The sequence below is a fragment of the Rhinopithecus bieti genome, unplaced genomic scaffold (assembly GCF_001698545.2).
Source record: "Rhinopithecus bieti isolate Rb0 unplaced genomic scaffold, ASM169854v2 scaffold_32422, whole genome shotgun sequence".
Classification (NCBI taxonomy): Eukaryota; Metazoa; Chordata; class Mammalia; order Primates; family Cercopithecidae; genus Rhinopithecus; species Rhinopithecus bieti.
Window position 1 is genome coordinate 3,274,709 of NW_016814631.1, and position 18,026 is coordinate 3,292,734.

The 18,026-nt window shown below is 41.1% G+C and overlaps 1 protein-coding gene across 2 annotated transcripts in view; it reads left to right on the top strand.

Annotated features, from left to right (window-relative positions):
• The window catches only part of LY96 (lymphocyte antigen 96), a 44,608-nt gene that overhangs the window by 10,840 nt on the left and 15,742 nt on the right, over positions 1-18,026 (top strand). For both annotated transcript variants that reach the window (XM_017851633.1, XM_017851634.1), the window contains exons 2-3: positions 2,789-2,878; positions 8,026-8,154. In XM_017851633.1, the coding sequence (XP_017707122.1) occupies positions 2,789-2,878; positions 8,026-8,154 (219 nt within the window). The remainder of the gene's footprint in view (positions 1-2,788; positions 2,879-8,025; positions 8,155-18,026) is intronic.

Consider the following 18,026-nt stretch of genomic DNA (forward strand, 5'->3'; position numbering starts at 1 on the left):
CTTCCTTCCTCCTTCCTTCCTTCCTTCCTTCCTTCCTTCCTTCCTTCCTTCCTTCCTTCCTTCTTCCTTCCTTCCTTCCTTCCTTCTCTCTCTCTCTCTCTCCTCTCTCTCCTCTCTCTCTCTCTCTTTCTTTCTTTCTTTCTTTTTCTTTTTTGAGACAGAGTCTTGGTCTTTCATCCAGGCTGGAGTACAGTGGCATGATCTCGGCTCACTGCAACCTCTGCCTCCTGGGCTCAAGTGATTCTTGTGACTCAGCCTCCCGAGTGGCTGAGATTATAGCCATTATTTCTTTGAATAAACTTTCTGTAGTCTGTTCTTTTTTTCTCCCACTTCTGGAACTCTCATAATGCATATATGGTTCTGGTTGGTAGTATCTCACCATTACTTTAAGTTTTCTTCACTCTTTTAAATTATTTTTTCCTTTTGCTCCTCTGATTGAATCCTTTTGCAGTGATCTGTCTCTGAGTTCACTGATCCTTTCATCTACTTGTTCTAGTCTGCTGCTGAACCCCTCTAGTGAACTTTTTTAGTTCAGTTATTGTGTTCCTCAGTTCCATGATTTCTTTTTCTTTCTTTCTTTCTTCTTTTTTGAGACAGCATCTTGTTCTGTCACCTAGGCTGGAGTGTAGTGGTGCAATCTTGGCTCACTGCAATCTCCACCTCCTGGGTTCAAGCGATTCTCCAGCCTCAGCCTCCCAAGTAGCTAGGATTACAGACACATGCCACCACACCCAGCTAATTTTTGTATTTTTTTTCATAGAGATGGGGTTTCGCCATGTTGGCCAGGCTGGTCTAAAACTCCTGACCTCAGGTGATCCACCCGCCTTGGCCTCCCAGAGTGCTGGGATTACAGGCATGAGCCACCATGCCTAGCCTTCAGCTCCATGATTTCTGTGTGGTCTTTTAAAATGTTTTCTTTCTTCTTATTGAAGTTCTCACTACATTCATGTATTGTTCTCTTGACTTCAGTGAGCATCTTTATAAGAGGTATTTCAAATTGTCTGTCAGGTAAATCATATAACTTCATTTCCTTAGCATAAGTGAGGAAGATGTGTCTTGCTCCTTTGTTTGAAACATTTTTGCCTGATCTTTCATTTTCCTTGTTTCTCTGTTTGGCATCTGCACATTACAAAGCAGACATCTCTTTCAGTCTTCACAAATTGGCCTCACACAGGAACATAACCCACACCTATTGTTGTGGGAATCAGGAGGATGAGAGAGACCTCAGGGTAAAGCAGGAGGATCTTTATTGAATGCACTCAGACCCAGCAGACTTAACATCTAAAAACTGGGCCCAGAACAAAGACAGGACTTGACTTTTATACACACTTCTAAAAGGGGGGAGGCTAGCTTGAAGCAGGCTTACAGTGGCACGAAAGCAAGGATATAGAGGCAGAACAATTAATCAAATTGAGACAGGTTCGTAACTCAGGATTACACATGATCATTGCTATGCAACCCAGATGTCTGTTATCTAGGTTTTGTTCAAAAGAGCCTTGCAGTGGTTTATCTCATAATCTTCACCATGGTGCCCAGATGGCTATAGTTCAGGCCTGCTCAGGCTTCTCATGACCTTCACTGTACTTCTTAAATAAAACAGAATACTTGAAGTTACTAGTTACAGAGAGCAAGAATCTATAAACTCATACCATAAAAGAAAGGAAAATTTGTTTTTCCTCTCCCTATGTTGAGGGAGTGCTGAGCACATTCCTTTGTGTCCTAGCTTCTCAGATAGTGTTTATCAAGACTTTTCCTGGGGCTGGGCCTTGCCTGCTACTGCCTTTGAGATGAGTTGGCCTAACACAGAAAAGCTTATTTCTTTCTCTTTTTAATTTTATTTTTATTTTTCTTGCTTTCTTTAATTTCCCACTTCACTATTAGCCTGGGGAGATTCTGGGGTCCTCTACCAACTCTTTCTCACTTCAGGGAGATGCAGGCAGCTGTGTTTTTTTGTCCACCTATTCTGTGCTGAGCCAGAGATGGGGTGGTGGAGGGAACTGTGGCATCTACCAGCCCAATCTGTTGTCTCCATTCCCCTGCCAGGCAGCTAGACTATGCCAGATCTGTCAGAGCTCTAGGACTGATGAGAAAGATGTAAGTGTTTTGGGATCCCCAGAGAAGTTGGGGTGCTGGATGCACGGATTAACTCTCCCTCCCCAGGAGAAAGCTGAGAACTAAGATTTTTCCTCTGCTCAGTTTGTGCTGAGCAGAGGGGAGGATCAATGATGCCTATCTGCCCAAGACACTGCCTTTATTCTCCCCTGGGTGGTAGACTGTGCCAGACTCATCGGAACTCCAAGACTGGCAAGACAGAAGCCAGTCCTCTGGGGAGCCCTCGTGAAAAAGTTGGGGTTCTGGACATGTGAAACAACTTCTTTCCTCCCAAGGGTGGAGCTAGGAGCTGGGGGTGGGGGGTCTCTTCCTGATTGTATAACAGCACACCAGGGTAATAATCTCTGTTTAAAGAATGTCCCAAGTCTCCCTACTGGCTTTGTTGAATCTGGTTTTGAGTTCTCCTTGGGTGCAGGAGTCTTTCAATTAGTTTGATTTCTCACAAAGGGAATTTTTCTGTAAATTGTTGTGTTAGTGGAGGCAAGAAGAGTTCAGGGCTTCTGATTCTGACACGCTGCTGATGTCATTCCTCTGGGGAGACATTTTCAAGCGTCATCAATTTTTCTTATTTTATGATTTTAATGCAAAATTAATCTTAAAAGGCTGATATCCAGAATACTATACTTATTGGAGATGATTTGTAGTAATTTATTGACATTATCTTTATTGCTTTTAGATAAAATGCAATACCCAATTTCAATTAATGTTAATCCCTGCATAGAATTGAAGGGATCCAGAGGATTGTTGCACATTTTCTACATTCCAAGTAAGTCCAAATTTTTGCTTTTATAGACCAATCAAAGGAGTTAAGAAATATCAATGATAAATGATTGTGTTTCAAATATACTTGTGTTCGTTATCTATTGCTGCATAACAAATTACCATGATCTTTGTGGCTTAACACAGCGCACATTTATTATCTCATCATCTTTGTTGATCAGTATTCTGGGCATGGCTTACCTGTGTCTGCTTCAAGGTCTACCATAAGGCTACAATCAAGGTGTTTGCCAGGCTGGAGTCCCTTCTGAGGCTCAACTAGGAAATTATACTTCTAAGCTCATGCAGCTGTTGTCTGTATTCAGTTGTTAGTATTCAGTCCCTTGATGGCTGTTGGCCACCGTCAGTTCCTTACCACATGGGCATTTTCAATATGGCTGCTTGCTTTTTCAAAGCCAGCAAGGGGGACAGTCAGCTAACTAGGCAAAATTCACAATCTTATGTAGCATAATCATGGAAGTAACACTCCATCAACTTTGCTGTGTTCTATTGGTTAGAAGCAAATCATTAGGCTAGCCCATACTATTGGGAGAGGATTACACAAGAACATGTGGGTAGAAATGGAAATAACTTCAGAAGTCCAATAATTTTACAGGTATATGCTTTGTCAATCATTAGCTATAAGTAATATTGGGTTTCCATTAGTGGAAGATCTGTGTGTGAGCAAGCCAGGACTTTAAAATTTTTTAAAGATGGTCTTTCTAGAGAAAAATACAGTAATAATGTGATGACAGAAGGCAATGTGTTTTGTTTTGCTTTGTGTTGTGTCTTGGTTTTCCTCTCTCTGACTCTTCTTGTTATCAGCTTAGAAAAAACTAACACAGGTGGGGTGATAGCATGGGGCTATATCTCAATCTCTGTGCAGATACAAACCTTTTTCTTCTCCTACCAGTTACCCAACATTGCTTTTTGCCTGTAAGCTCTGGAATCCCAGAAAACTTTAGTTTTAATCTTTATCATCATCATTATCACCGTATTCACATACTGGTCATTATCACCGTATTCACATACTAGTTTCGATTTGGAGCTTGTTTTATATTAATGCTTTACAGAGTAGTTTTACATAAATAAGCTTAAACATTTTCTCCCTGATATTAGTTATCTGGCTTACCAGAAAAATGAAAAACAACAACAACAACAACAACAACAAACCAAAACTGAGAACCCAGGGTTGATAGACAATAAACTTGTGTTTTAATTTTCATGATTCTAGTTGTTCAACCTGTTTTTTTGACACTCCGTATCTGCATTCATTTATTCACTAAAAAATGCTTAGTAAATTATAAGTATTGTGCTAGGCACTGTAAATTCATTGATAAGATATTCTCTCTCTCTCTCTCTTTTTCTTTTTCCTTTTTGAGATAGAGTCTCTGTCTGTTGCCCAGGCTGGAGTACAGTGGCATGATCTCGGCTCACTGCAGTCTCTGTCTGCTGGGTTCAATCCATTCTCCTGCCTCAGCCTCCTGTGTAGCTGGGATTATAGGCACCCACCACCACGTCCAGCTAATTTTTGTATTTTTAGTAGAGATGGGGTTTCACCATGTTGGCCAGGCTGGTCTTGAACTCCTGACCTCAAGTGATCCACCCGCCTAGGCCTCCCAAAGTGCTGGGATTACAGGCGTGAGCCACCATGCCCACCCAATAAGACATTCTCTTGAAATTCAGGAATCTATCAGTGCAATAGGAGAGACAGATCTGCAGATAGTACGGTACAAGTGAAGTGATAGGAATAGAGCTTAGTGACAGCATAGAGCAAAGGATGATTAACTCTATTTCCTCCAATTTCCTGGCCAAGGATAAAATAAATAAAGTTTTGCTTGGCTAAGGCTCTACAGTTTCTTCCTTTTCCTAGGTTCTTCCTTTTCCTGGTCTGTTGGCAGGTTTTACCCCTACACATTTGCCATAAAAGATGATTTACATAATGAGTAATCTCACTTTCAATTGAATCCCTTCCCCTTACATACAGGAAACAGGTTGTATCTTTCCAGGCCAAGATAGTAAGACAGTACGAAAACATTTAGAGTTCTCTGAAAAGCAGACACTAAGAAGGAATTAGGCTAGAGAGTTCTTGGAGGAAACACCTGTGAACAATAAAGGAAGCCAGAGTAGGCTATGAGAAAATTCAGATTGGGGTGCAGCTCTGATACCTTTGAAAAGAGAGTAGGGAGGAAGGAGAATTAAGTAGGATAACCCTCAGACCAGAATGCATCCCTGAGACACTCTTGGCCTGGGCAACATAGGGAGCCCCAGAGCAGAATGCCTGTCGTAAGAGTCCCATGACAGGCGGGAGTAGTCTGGCTCTAGGGTCCTTGTAGTGCTGGATCATTATAGGAGTAGCCTATGAGAGGGTGGCCTCTGGCTGAGTACTGACATAGATGTGAAGGTGCGGCAGCTGCAGACTGTCTGCCAGCTACTCTCCTCACAGCAGCTGCTTTTGAAGGGAAATTTGAGGAACATATCTCGATGGCCATCACAAATGTTTTATTATTTCTCACTAAATATGACATTTATGTAACAAATTATATTAATTCATCAACACAATAATTATTCAGTCACATTTTTATAGCGCAATTATGACCTGAGTTTCCATAGAATATACTATAATGTTGGTATAAAGTGTGAGGCCACATTCATGGAAATCAACCTTATTTTTATGGCCTTATTTCTACTTGAATTCGGAAGGAGATACAAGTACAAACTTGAACCAAAAATAGGTTGAGAATAGAAATGATATCTTTTGAGACGTCATAGCCTTGCTAGTAAATTATTTGTATATTATTAACTGATTGACAAATAAAACTGGAGCATAAGCTTCCTTTAAGGTTATTTCTGGAAGTTCCTGGAATTGTCTTTGGTAAGCTAAAAAACAGTCCTCTTATATACCACATGACAGCCACCATGTTTCTTTTCTTTTTTTGAGATGGAGTCTCACTCTGTCACCCAGGTTGGAGTGCAGTGGTGTGATCTCGGCTCACTGCAGCCTTCACTTCTCAGGTTCCAACAATTCTCCTGCCTCAGTACCCCTGGTAGCTGGGATTACAGGAGCCTGTCACCGCGCCCAGCTGATTTTTGTATTTTTAGCAGAGATGGGGTTTTGCCATGTTGGCCAGGATGGTCTCGAACTCCTGACCTCAGGTGATCTGCCCACCTCAGCCTCTCAAATTGCTAGGATTACAGGTGTGAGCCACCGTGCCCAGCCCATGTTTCTTGTCCCTCACTCCAACACCCACATTGACATCCCTAGCCTGCTGAGCCACAAAAGTGGTGTCTCATTGTTGCCATTATTCATGTTCTTAACATGACCACAGGGGTGTCCAAGGCCAAGGAGTTTCTCACAACATAAACTATTGAGTTGTCAAAGCAGGACTTCCTTTCCTGGAGTTATTGAAGACTGGAATCATGCTGTGTTTCACGAAGAAATGGAGGAAGGTCCTTTGCCCTGCATTGTCACTGGACACCACAGTGGCACTGTCTTGTGCTTCTGTGTCTCCAGGAATTCATTGTGAAAACGGTCTTTCAACTTCTACACACAGCCCTGCTTTTGGAGAAGTTCAAGCCCAAGTCCATGGAGTAGGCCATGGAATCACTGTTTGAAACAGACCCCATGATATTCTTCTCCACACCCTACCCTGAAAGTTGAGAAATGAAGACAAATTAGGAAGGTTGGTGGTGCTTCAGGTTCAGAGCAATGAGGGCCTGCATGAAGGCAACAAGGTAATGGGGATGAAAAGGAGGTTAGAAAGATTTACTAGGACTGGGAATTCTAGTGCCAATTTGGTGATGAAGAGGAGGAAATCATTTTTAGATCTGTTGGGTAAGGTAACTGGGCAAAATTTGAGTAGAGATATTGAATAAATACATGGGATCACTGCTCAGGAGAAAGGTTGAGACTAAAGTTGATTTGAGAATTGTCACCTTATGTGGTACTTGGTCTGAGAGAATGTGCAGACTGAAAATTGAGGAGAACTGAGGCTAGAACCTGGAGAAATCTGGGAGTCAATGAAATAGACTGAGGAGGAGGAGTCAGAGAGATTGGAAGACACCTGGAAGAGAGTGGTTTCACCAACACCAAAGAAGGTTTAGGGAAAGAAGCAAGCAGTTCTATTAAGCATAGCCAAGTTCAAATTAAAGTTAGAAAAGTTGTCTTTTGATTATGGTTATAATGAGTCATGGTGATCTTACTAGGAAAATATTTTCAGTGAGGTAGTGGTTGCAAAATTGTTTTCATTATGAAAAGGATTGTGCATCTTTTTTGGCCGGGCACAGTGGCTCATGCCTGTAATTCCAGCACTTTGGGAGGCTGAGGTGGGTGGATCATGAGGTCAGGACTTCAAGACCAGCCTGGCCAAGACGGTGAAACCCTATCTCTACAAAAAATAAAAAAAATTAACTGGATGCGGTGGCAGGCGCCTGTCATCCCAGCTACTTGGGAGGCTGAGGCAGGAGAATTGCTTGAACCTGGGTAGTGAAGGTTGCAGTGAGCCAAGATTATGCCACTGCACTCCAGTCTGTCTCAAAAAAAAAAAAAAAAAAAAGAAAAAAAAAAAAAAAAAAAAAAAAAAAGGTTTTACATTTTTTTCTTTTGGGCCAACTGAATAAGTTGGAAGAGTTGAGAAAATGCATTGATTACTGGAATTTTCATGGTAGTTGGAAATAGGGGATCATGAGGAAATTAAAAAATAGCTATATATTTATTTTTCATCAAAAGATTCTATTTTATTCTCAAGAACTCTTTCATCAGAACTCCTAGAAAGTTGACCGTCCCACTGTCTTTCTTTTCCCTTTCTTTTCTTTTGAATTTTCTAGCAGAACCATGACTAGAACTAGACATTTTATGTCTTTATTTCATTGTTTTCTCTAAGAAGTTATGAAGGCTCTTCTGTTTTTAGGCAGAGCATGCATAGTTTTACCGTGGAACATTGTATTTGATTATGATTTACTAGTTGTCCTCTCAGAACTTCAGTTTTCTTATCTGCAGAAGAAGAGTAATAATACCCACCTTTTAGATAGTTGTGATGATTAAATGAAATAATGTAAGAAAAGCACAGGGCCCCTTTTAACTATACAACAAATGTTAATTATTATGTATAGAAGAATCTACTATTTGAGGACCTAATGGGATTTTTTCTTTTAAAGGGAGAGATTTAAAGCAATTATATTTCAATCTCAATATAACTGTCAACTCCATGACTCTTCCAAAGCGCAAAGAAGTTATTTGCCAAGGATCTGATGATGATTATTCTTTTTGCAGAGCTCTGAAGGGAGGTAAGTGTTCAATTCATATTACTTTTAGAATAGGAAATAATTCCTTATGAAAATTAAATACATTGAAAATGAAAACTTCCTTTTCTGGTAATAATTCTTTTCTATCCAAAGTTTTACTTTTAGCAGCTTAAATAGCATTTTATAATTATGTACTTGAATTGTTAAGATGACACTTATATGATTTGTATTGTTAATATTTTTCATAGTAACTCACCAGATTTTCTATACAGTCATTGGTTTCTTCAGTGACTTCTGCCTTTATGTTCCTCCTTGGAATTATTTACAGAATAATAACATCCAGAAATTAGGACCCTTACAGAGATCTTGCACCAAGGGATAAAAAATAAAAATAAAAAATGAATTTAAAAAAAAGAATTACCACTTTAAAACTATATTCCAGCTTTTCCGTTTACCAGCAATGTGACTTTCGGCATGTTATTAATATTTAACCTTTCTTGGCCTCATTTTCCTCAGCTGTAAAATGGGGAAGTAAAACACATCATACATAGTTTTAAGAATTAAATTAGAGAATGTGTGTAAAAGAAAAAAAAAGCCTAGTGCAGTGTTCAGAATAAGAATCCTTTTTTTGTTACTGATTTTCCGGTCCTGTCATCTTTATAATGAGGGAACTGATGTTTGCAGTGGCTCAGTAAGGTGTCCATGGTCATTTGGAGAACTAGTAACAGAGTAGCCTCCTAACTCTAAGATATGACTCTTCTACTGTGTCATGCTTTCTCTTTGAAAAAAAAAAATTCCCTTAGCAGATTACTGTTTTTTTTTTTAAATTGTGCATTTCTTTTGCACAACTGTTTTACAATTATTTTACACAATCTCTGTGGGATTACACTGATATTTTACCTGAATCTTCAAAGTTTCTCTTTCTTGAGACCTCAGAGGTGTCAGACTCAAGTCAGCTTGTCTACTTCTCTCCCTCCTCCCACTTTCTTCCATAAACATCTATTGAACCTAATTTGAGCAAATCATGATTTAGGTTCTGGTTATCTGAAGTTGAATGGTAGGACCTCCTTGCTCAGAAAGTCACTCTGGGGAAAACTGGATTGCCATATGCAGAAGAATGAAACTGGACCCCTATCTCTCACCACATTCAAAAATCAACTCAAGATGGATTAACAACTTAAGCAGAAGATCTGCAATTATAAATACACTAGAAGAAACCTAGGGAAGATTCTTCTGGACATTGGTCTAGACAAAGAATTTATGACAAAGATCTCAAAAGCACAGGCAATAAAGACAAAAGTAGATAAAAAGGATTTAATTACATCAAAAAGCTTCTGCATAGCAAAAGAAATAATGGAGTGAACAGACAGTCTGTAGTATATGAGAAAAAATTCACAAACTATTCATCCAACAGGGTACTAATATTCAGAATGTACAAGGAACTCAAACAACTCAACAACAACAACAAAAACAACCGCATTAAAAAGTGGGAAAAGTGGCCGGGCACAGTGGCTCATGCCTGTAATCCCAGCACTTTGGGAGACTGAGACAGGTGGATCATGATGTCAGGAGTTCTAGACCAGCCTGGCCAACATAGGGAAACCTTGTCTCTACTAAAAATACAAAAATTAGCCAGGTGTGGTGGCATTCGCCTGTAGTCCCAGCTACTTGAGAGGCTGAGGCAGGAGAATCCCTTGAACCCGGGAGGTGGAGGTTGCAGTGAGGTGAGACCATGCCATTGCACTCCAGTCCAGGTGACAGAGTGAGACTCAGTCTCAAAAAAAAAGAAAAAAAAAAAAGTGAGAAAAGGACATGAATGGATACTTATAGATACTTTTCAAAAGAAGAGCTAGAAATGGCCAACACGTATATAAAAACATGCTCAGCATCACTAATCGTCAGAGAAATGCAAATTAAAATTGCAATGAGATATCATCTTACCCCGGCCAGAATGGCTGTTCTTAACAAGACGAAAAGTAACAGATGTTAGCAAGAATATGGAGAAAAGAGAACTCATCCACTTTTGGTGGGAATGTAAATTAGTGCAGCCTCTATGGAAAGCAGTATGGGGATTTATCAAAGAACTAAAAATAGAACCACCATTCCATCTAGCAATTTCACTACTAGGTATCTAGTCAAAGGAAAAGAAATCAATACATCAAAAAGATACCTGCACTCATATGTTTATTGCACTAGTCACAATAGCAAAGATATGGAGTTCACCTAAGTGTCCATCAACAGACGAATGGGTAAATAAAATGTGGTATATTTACACAATGGAATATTATTAAGCCATTACAAAAATGAAATCATGTATTTTTCAGCAGCATGGATGGAACTGGAGGCCATTATCTTAAGTGAAACAAACCAGGCACAGAAAGTCAAATATTGCATGTTCCCACTCGTAATCGGGTGCTAAAAATGTGTACACGTGTACTAGAGAGTGGAATGATAGTGAAGAGTTGGAAGGGTGAGGGGGTGGATGATGCAAAATTAGTTAATGGGTGTATGTTACTTGGGTGATGGGCACCCTAAAAGCCCTGACTTGACCACTACACAACCTATGCAGGTAATGAGATTGCACATGTACCTGGTAAATCAGTATAAAAAAAAAAAAGTCACTCCATTCTGGGAAATACTGTCACAAAAACAAAATTTACAATAAAATTACATGTAATTTTATTGTAAATTCATTACAGGTGTGAGCCATTGCCATACAATAAAATTATATGTACATATAATTATACTAAATATAATTTTATTGTAAAGTAATTGTAAAAAAGTATATGTAAATAATATATAGTTCTATTAGCAATAGAACTATATGCTATTAGTTTTAACTATATAGTTACTAAATAACTGTGGCAGAAAAACTGGGATAAGATTTTTTTTTTTGAGAAAAGATCTTGCTTTGTCACCCAGATTGGAGTGCAGTGGTGCAATCATAGCTCACTGCAGCCTCAAACTCCTCAGCTCAAGTCATCGTCTAGTCACAGCCTCCTGAGTAGCAAGGACTACAGGCACAGGTCACTATGCCCAGCTAATTTATTTATTTATTTATTTATTTATTTGAGTCATAATCTTACTCTGTCACACAGGCTGGAGTGCAATGGCGCAATCTCAGCTCACTGCACCCTCCACCTCCCGGGTTCAAGTGATTCTGCCTCAGACTCCCGAGTAGCTGGGACTATAGGTGTGTGCCACCATGCCCAGCTAATTTTTGCATTTTTAGTAGAGACAGGTTTTCATCATGTTAGCCAGGCTGGTCTCAAACTCCTGACCTCAGGCCATCTGACTGCCTCGGCCTCCCAAAGTGCTGGAATTACAGGTGTAAGCCACTGCACCCGGCCCTAATTTTAAATTTAATTTTATTTTAATTAAAAAATAGAGATAAGGTCTCACCTTATCTTGAGCCCAGGCTGGTCTTGAACTCCTGGGCTCAAGTGATCCTCCTGCCTCAGCCTCCCAGAGTGCTGGGATTACAGGTATGAGCCATTGCTCCTGGGCATTTTTAAATTTTTTGTAGAGACAGGGTCTCACTATATTGCCCAGGCTGGTCAGACAAGCCTTCAATAGAGTATTTTATTAGAGTCTTGAATCTGAAAGCATCAGAGAGTGATGGGGAAAAACATTCCCTGGAGAGGAAACAGCATATGCAAACACATCTAGTCATGAAAGAGTATGGTTTATTTGGAGAGTAGTTTTTTTGTAGTTGGAGCAGAATGTGCTTGTGGGGAATTGCTGGAGATAAGCCTAGAAAAGGGGGCAGTGTGAGCATATAAGTCATGCGCAAAATATTGGCCTGTATCTTATAGTCAGTGGGCAGGGATGACCCACTGAGATTTCCATTTTTGCAGATAACTAGCATCCATATGGCAGGAGGTGGGGGTAGGCTGAGGCAGGAAACTTGGGTGGAAGGAAGAGCATCCAGGAGGCTCTGTGAGAGACCATGAAGGGTGAACGTGATGGCAGCCAGGGAGTAGCAGGCAGGAGATGAAAGAGAGCGTTTTGGGAGACAGAATAGGCAGGATACACTGATTTAATGTGGCAGGCAAGGATTAGGTAAGATCAAGAACCTCTTGGGCTGGGTGCCTGTAATACCAGCACTTTGGGAGGCCAAGGCTAAGAGTTTGAGGCCAGCCTGGGCAAGAAGGTGAAACCACCATCTCTCAAAAAAAAAAAAAAAAAAAAAAAAAAAAATTAGCCTGGGTGTTGGTGGTTACCAGCCTTTAGTCCGCCTACTTGGGAGGCTGAGGTTGGGAGGATCACTTGCGCCCCAGGAGGTTTGGCTACCGCTGTGCATCCACCACTGCACTCCTGACTCACAAAAAAAAAAGAAAGAAAAGAAAAGATAAAGAAAAAAAAGCACCACACTTGAGGGCCAGTGACTGGATGTATGGAAGTGCTATTATCTGAGATGATGTGTACAAAAGAACAGGCAGGTTTTTTTTTTTTAAGGGAAACATAATGAGTTCTGGCTTGGGCATGTTAAGCTCAAGGTAATTTTGGAACATTCAAATAAACATGGCCATCTGGCAGCTGAGTATGTGGGCTCAGAACTTAGGACTTTCTGATTTAAGAAGCATTGACGTATCAAGAGTCCCTTGAAATTTGGGAGTCAAATTTGCAAGTACCATATATATCTATGTTTAAAATAATTTTCCTTTTGGTTGTTATAAAAGTTATACATCTTTATGATATGATATTTAGAAAATATGGACAAGCAATTATAAAGTAAAAGTTACCCATAATCTCACCAGTTTTTACACACACACACACACACACACATATATATATCTGTTTCTTTCAAAAACACATTTATGAATCAATAGATGGATATTTCAAAGCATCTTAAATTTAACAAGCCTGAACTGGGCATGGTAGTTCATGCCTGCAATCCCAGCACTTTGTGAGGCCAAGGCAGTTGGGTTGCTTGACATCAAGAGTTTGAGAACAGCCTGGACAACATGGTGAAATGCCGTCTCTACCAAAAATACAAAAATTAGCTGGGCCTGGTGGCTCATGACTGTGGTCCCAGATACTTGAGAGGCTGAGGCAGGAGGATCACTGGAGCTTGGGCAGTGGAGGCTGCAGTGAGCTGTGATTGCACCACTGCGCTCCAGCCTGGGCAACAGAGCAAGATCCTGTTTAAAAAAAACTTCATAAGCCTGTAAGATCTGTTACCGGGATTTTGCTGGGGCTGCTGTTACTAAGTACCATAAACTAAATATCTTAGAAAAACAGAAATTTATCATCTAACAGCTCTGGAGTTCAGAAGTCTGAAACCAAGATAACGAGGCCATGCTTCCTCTGCAGGAGCTAGGCATGGATCTGTTCCAGGCCTCTCTCCTAGCTTCTGGTGGCCTATGGCATGTCTTGCCTTGTAGATGGCCATCTTTTTCCTGGGGCCCTTCACTGTGGTCTTCCCTCCTATGTGTTCCTATCTCAGTGTCCAAATTTCCCCTTCTTAATAACGGATATTGGACTAGGGCCCATCCTAATGACCTCATTTTAACTTGACTGTCTGCAAAGATCCTGTTTCCAAATAAGGTCATGTTCACAGGCACTGAAAGTTAGGGCTTCAACATATCTTTTTAGGGGACACAATTCAATGTACAATACCATCTGAGGCTCAGATCCCGCTTCCTGCATAGTTGCCAGGAAAACTAGACTGGACCATGAGTGAGCTGCATGGATACCTTTTGGGAAGAGGAGAGGAGAGCCTAAGGGGTTCTGTTCTCCCTCGCCCTTCCTAAGTTCCCTCTTGCCTTCTTCATTGTGGGCAAAGCTTCAAGCTAAGTTCCTAAGAAAAGCATGGAAGGGTCCATTCCAAGATGGCCGAATAGGAACAGCTCTGGTCTGGAGCTCCCAGCGTGATTGACACAGAAGATGGGTGATTTCTGCATTTCCAACTGAGGTACCTGGTTCATCTCATTGGGACTGGTTAGACAGTGGGTGCAGCCCATGGAGGGTGAGCCGAAGCAGCACAGGGCATTGCCTCACCTGGTAAGTGCAAGGGGTCAGGGGATTTCCCTTTCCTAGCCAAGGAAAGCTGTGACAGACTGTACCTGGAAAATTGGAACACTCCTGCCTTAGTACTACACTTTTCCAGTGGTCTTAGCAAACAGCACACCAGAAGATTTTATCCCGCACCTAGCTCAGCAGGGAGCCTTGCTCACTGCTAGCACAGTAGTCCAAAATTGAACTGCAAGGCAGCAGCCTGGCTTGGGGAGGGGCGTCCACTATTGCTGAGGCTTGAGAAGGTAAACAAAGTGGTGGGTAGCTCGAACTGGGTGGAGCCCACCGCAGCTCAACGAGGCCTGCCTGCGTCTGTAGACTCCACTTTTGGGGGCAGGGAATAGCTGAACAAAAGGCAGCAGAAACTTCTGCAGACTTAAATGTCCCTGTCTGACATCTCTGAAGAGAGGAGTAGTTCTCCCAGCACGGTGTTTGAGCTCTGAGAACGGACAGACTGTCTCCTTAAGTGGGTCCCTGATTCCTATGTAGCCTAGCTGGGAGACACCTCCCAGTAGGGGCTGACTGACACCTCAGACAGCTGGGTGCCCCTCTGAGGCAAAGCTTCCAGATGAAGGATCAGGATCAATATTTGCTGTTCTGCAGCCTCTGCTGGTGATACCCAGGCAAAGAGGTCTGGAGTGGACCTCCAGCAAACTCCAACAGACCTGCAGCTGAGTGTCCTGACTGTTAGAAGGAAAACTAATAAACAGAAAGGAATAGCATCAACATCAACAAAAAGGACATCCATACCAAAACTCCGCCTGTACATCACCATCATCAAAGACCAAAGGTAGATAAAACCACGAAGATGGGGAGAAACCAGAGCAGAAAAGCTGAAAATTCTAAAAACCAGAGCGCCTCTTCTCCTCCAAAGGATCGCGGCTCCTCGCCAGCAACGGAACAAAGCTGGATGGAGAATGACTTTGACAAGTTGACAGAAGTAGGCTTCAGAAGGTCAGTAATAACAAACTTCTCCAAGCTAAAGAAGGATGTTCGAAACCATCGCTAGGAAGCTAAAACCCTTGAAAAAAGATTAGATGCATGGCTAACTAGAATAAACAGTGTAGAGAAGACCTTAAATGACATGATGGAGCTGAAAACCATGGCATGAGAACTTTGTGATGCATGCAGAAGCTTCAGTGGCCGATTCGATCAAGTGGAAGAAAGGGTATCAGTGATTGAAGATCAAGTTAATGAAATGAAGCGAGAAGAGAAGTTTAGAGAAAAAAGAGTAAAAAGAAATGAGCAAAGCCTCTAAGAGACATGGGACTATGTGAAAAGGCCAAATCTACATTTGTTTGGTGTACCTGAAAGTGATGGGGAGAATGGAACTAAGCTGGAAAACACTCTTTAGGACAGTATCCAGGAGAACTTCCCCAACCTAGCAAGGCAGGCCAACATTCAAATTCAGGAAATACAGAGAATGCCACAAAGATACTCCTTGAGAACAGCAACCCCAAGACACATAATTGTCAGATTCACCAAGGTTCAAATGAAGGAAAAAAATGTTAAGGGCAGCCAGAGAGAAAGGTCGGGTTACCCACAAGGGAAGCCTATCAGACTAACAGCGGATCTCTTGGCAGAAACTCTACAAGCCAGAAGAGAGTGGGGGCCGCACCAAGGAGACCTAATAGACATCTACAGAACTCTCCACCCCAGATCAACAGAATATACATTCTTCTCAGCACCACATTGCACTTATTCCAAAATTGACCACATACTTCCAATTGGAAGTAAAGCCCTCCTCAGCAAATGTGAAAGAACAGAAATCACAACAAATTGTCTCTCAGACCACAGTGCAATCAAATTAGAACTCAGATTTAAGAAACTCACTGAAAACTGCACAACTACATGGAAACTGGACAACCCACTCCTGAATGACTACTGGGTAAATAACGAAATGAAGGCAGAAATAAAGATGTTCTTTGAAACCAATGTGAACAAAGACACAACATACCAGAATCTCTGGGACACATTTAAAGCAGTGTGTAAAGGGAAATTTATAGCACTAAATGCCCACAGGAGAAAGCAGGAAAGATCTAAAATCAACAGCCTAACATCACAATTAAAAGAACTAGAGAAGCAAGAGCAAACAAATTCAAAAGCTAGCAGAAGGCAAGAAATAACTAAGATTAGAGCAGAACTGAAGGAGATAGAGACAAAAACCCTTCACAAAATCAATGAATCCAGGAGCTGGTTTTTTGAAAAGATCAACAAAATAGACCACTAGCAAGGTTAATAAAGAGGAAAAGAGAGAAGAATCAAATAGATGCAATAAAAAATGATAAAGGGGATATCACCACTGATCCTACAGACACACAAACTACCACCAGAGAATACTATAAACACCTCTACACAAATAAACTAGAAAATCTAGAAGAAATGGATAAATTCCTGAACACATACACTCTCCCAAGACTAAACCATGAAGACGTTGAATCCCTGAATAGACCAATAACAGACTCTGAAATTGAGGCAATAATTAATAACCTACCAACCAAAAAAAGTCCAGACCCAGATGGATTCACAGCCAAACTCTACCAGAGGTACAAAGAGGAGCTGGTACCATTCCTTCTGAAACTATTCCAATCAATAGAAAAGTGGGACTCCTCCCTAACTCATTTTATGAGGCCAACATCATCCTGATACCAAAGCCTGGCAGAGACACAACAAAAAAAGAGAATTTTAGACCAATGTTCCTGATGAGCATTAATGTGAAAATCCTTAATAAAATACTGGCAAACCAAATCCAGCAGCACATCAAAAAGCTTATCCACCAAGATCAAGTTGGCTTCATTCCTGGGATGCAAGGCTGGTTCAACATACACAAATCAATAAACATAATCCATCATGTAAACAGAACCAAAGACAAAAACCACACGATTATCTCAATAGATGCAGAGCCGGGCGTGGTGGCGCGTGCCTGTAGTCCCAGCTACTAGGGAGGCTGAGGCTGGAGGATGGCTTGAGTCCAGGAGTTCTGGGCTGTAGTGTGCTATGCTGATAGCGCACTAAGTTCGCAGTAAGTTTGGCATCAATATGGTGACCTCCTGGAAGCGGGGGACCACCAGGTTGCCTAAGGAGGGGTGAACCGGCCCAGGTTGGAAACGGAGCAGGTCAAAACTCCCGTGCTGATCAATAGATGCAGAAAAGACCTTTGACAAAATTCAACAGCCCTTCATACTAAAAACTCTCAATAAACTAGGTATTGGTGGGACATATCTCAAAATAATAAGAGTTATTTATGACAAACCCACAGCCAATATCATACTGAATGGGCAAAAACTGGAAGCATTCCCTTTGAAAACTGGCACGAGACAGGGATGCCCTCTCTCACCACTCCTATTCAACATAGTGTTGGAAATTCTGCCAGGACAATCAGGCAAGAGAAAGAAATAAACGGTGTTCAATTAGGAAAACAGGAAGTCAAATTGTCCCTGTTTGCAGATGACATGATTGTATATTTAGAAAACCCCATCATCTCAGCCCCAAATCTCCTTAAGCTGATAGGCAACTTTAGCAAAGTCTCAGGATACAAAATAATGTGCAAAAATGACAAGCATTCCTATACTCCAATAACAGACAAACAGAGAGCCAAATCATGAGTGAACTCCCATTCACAATTGCTACAAAGACAATAAAATACCTGGGAATACAACTTACAAGGGATGTGAAGGACTTCTTCAAGAACTACAAACCACTGCTCAACGAAATAAAAGAGGACACAAACAAATGGAAGAACATTCCATGCTCATGGATAGGAGGAATCAATATTGTGAAAATAGCTATACTGCCTAAGATAACTTATAAATTCAATGCCATCCCCATCAAGCTACCAATGACTTTCTTCACAGAATTGGAAAAAACTACTTTAAAGTTCATATGGAACCAAAAAA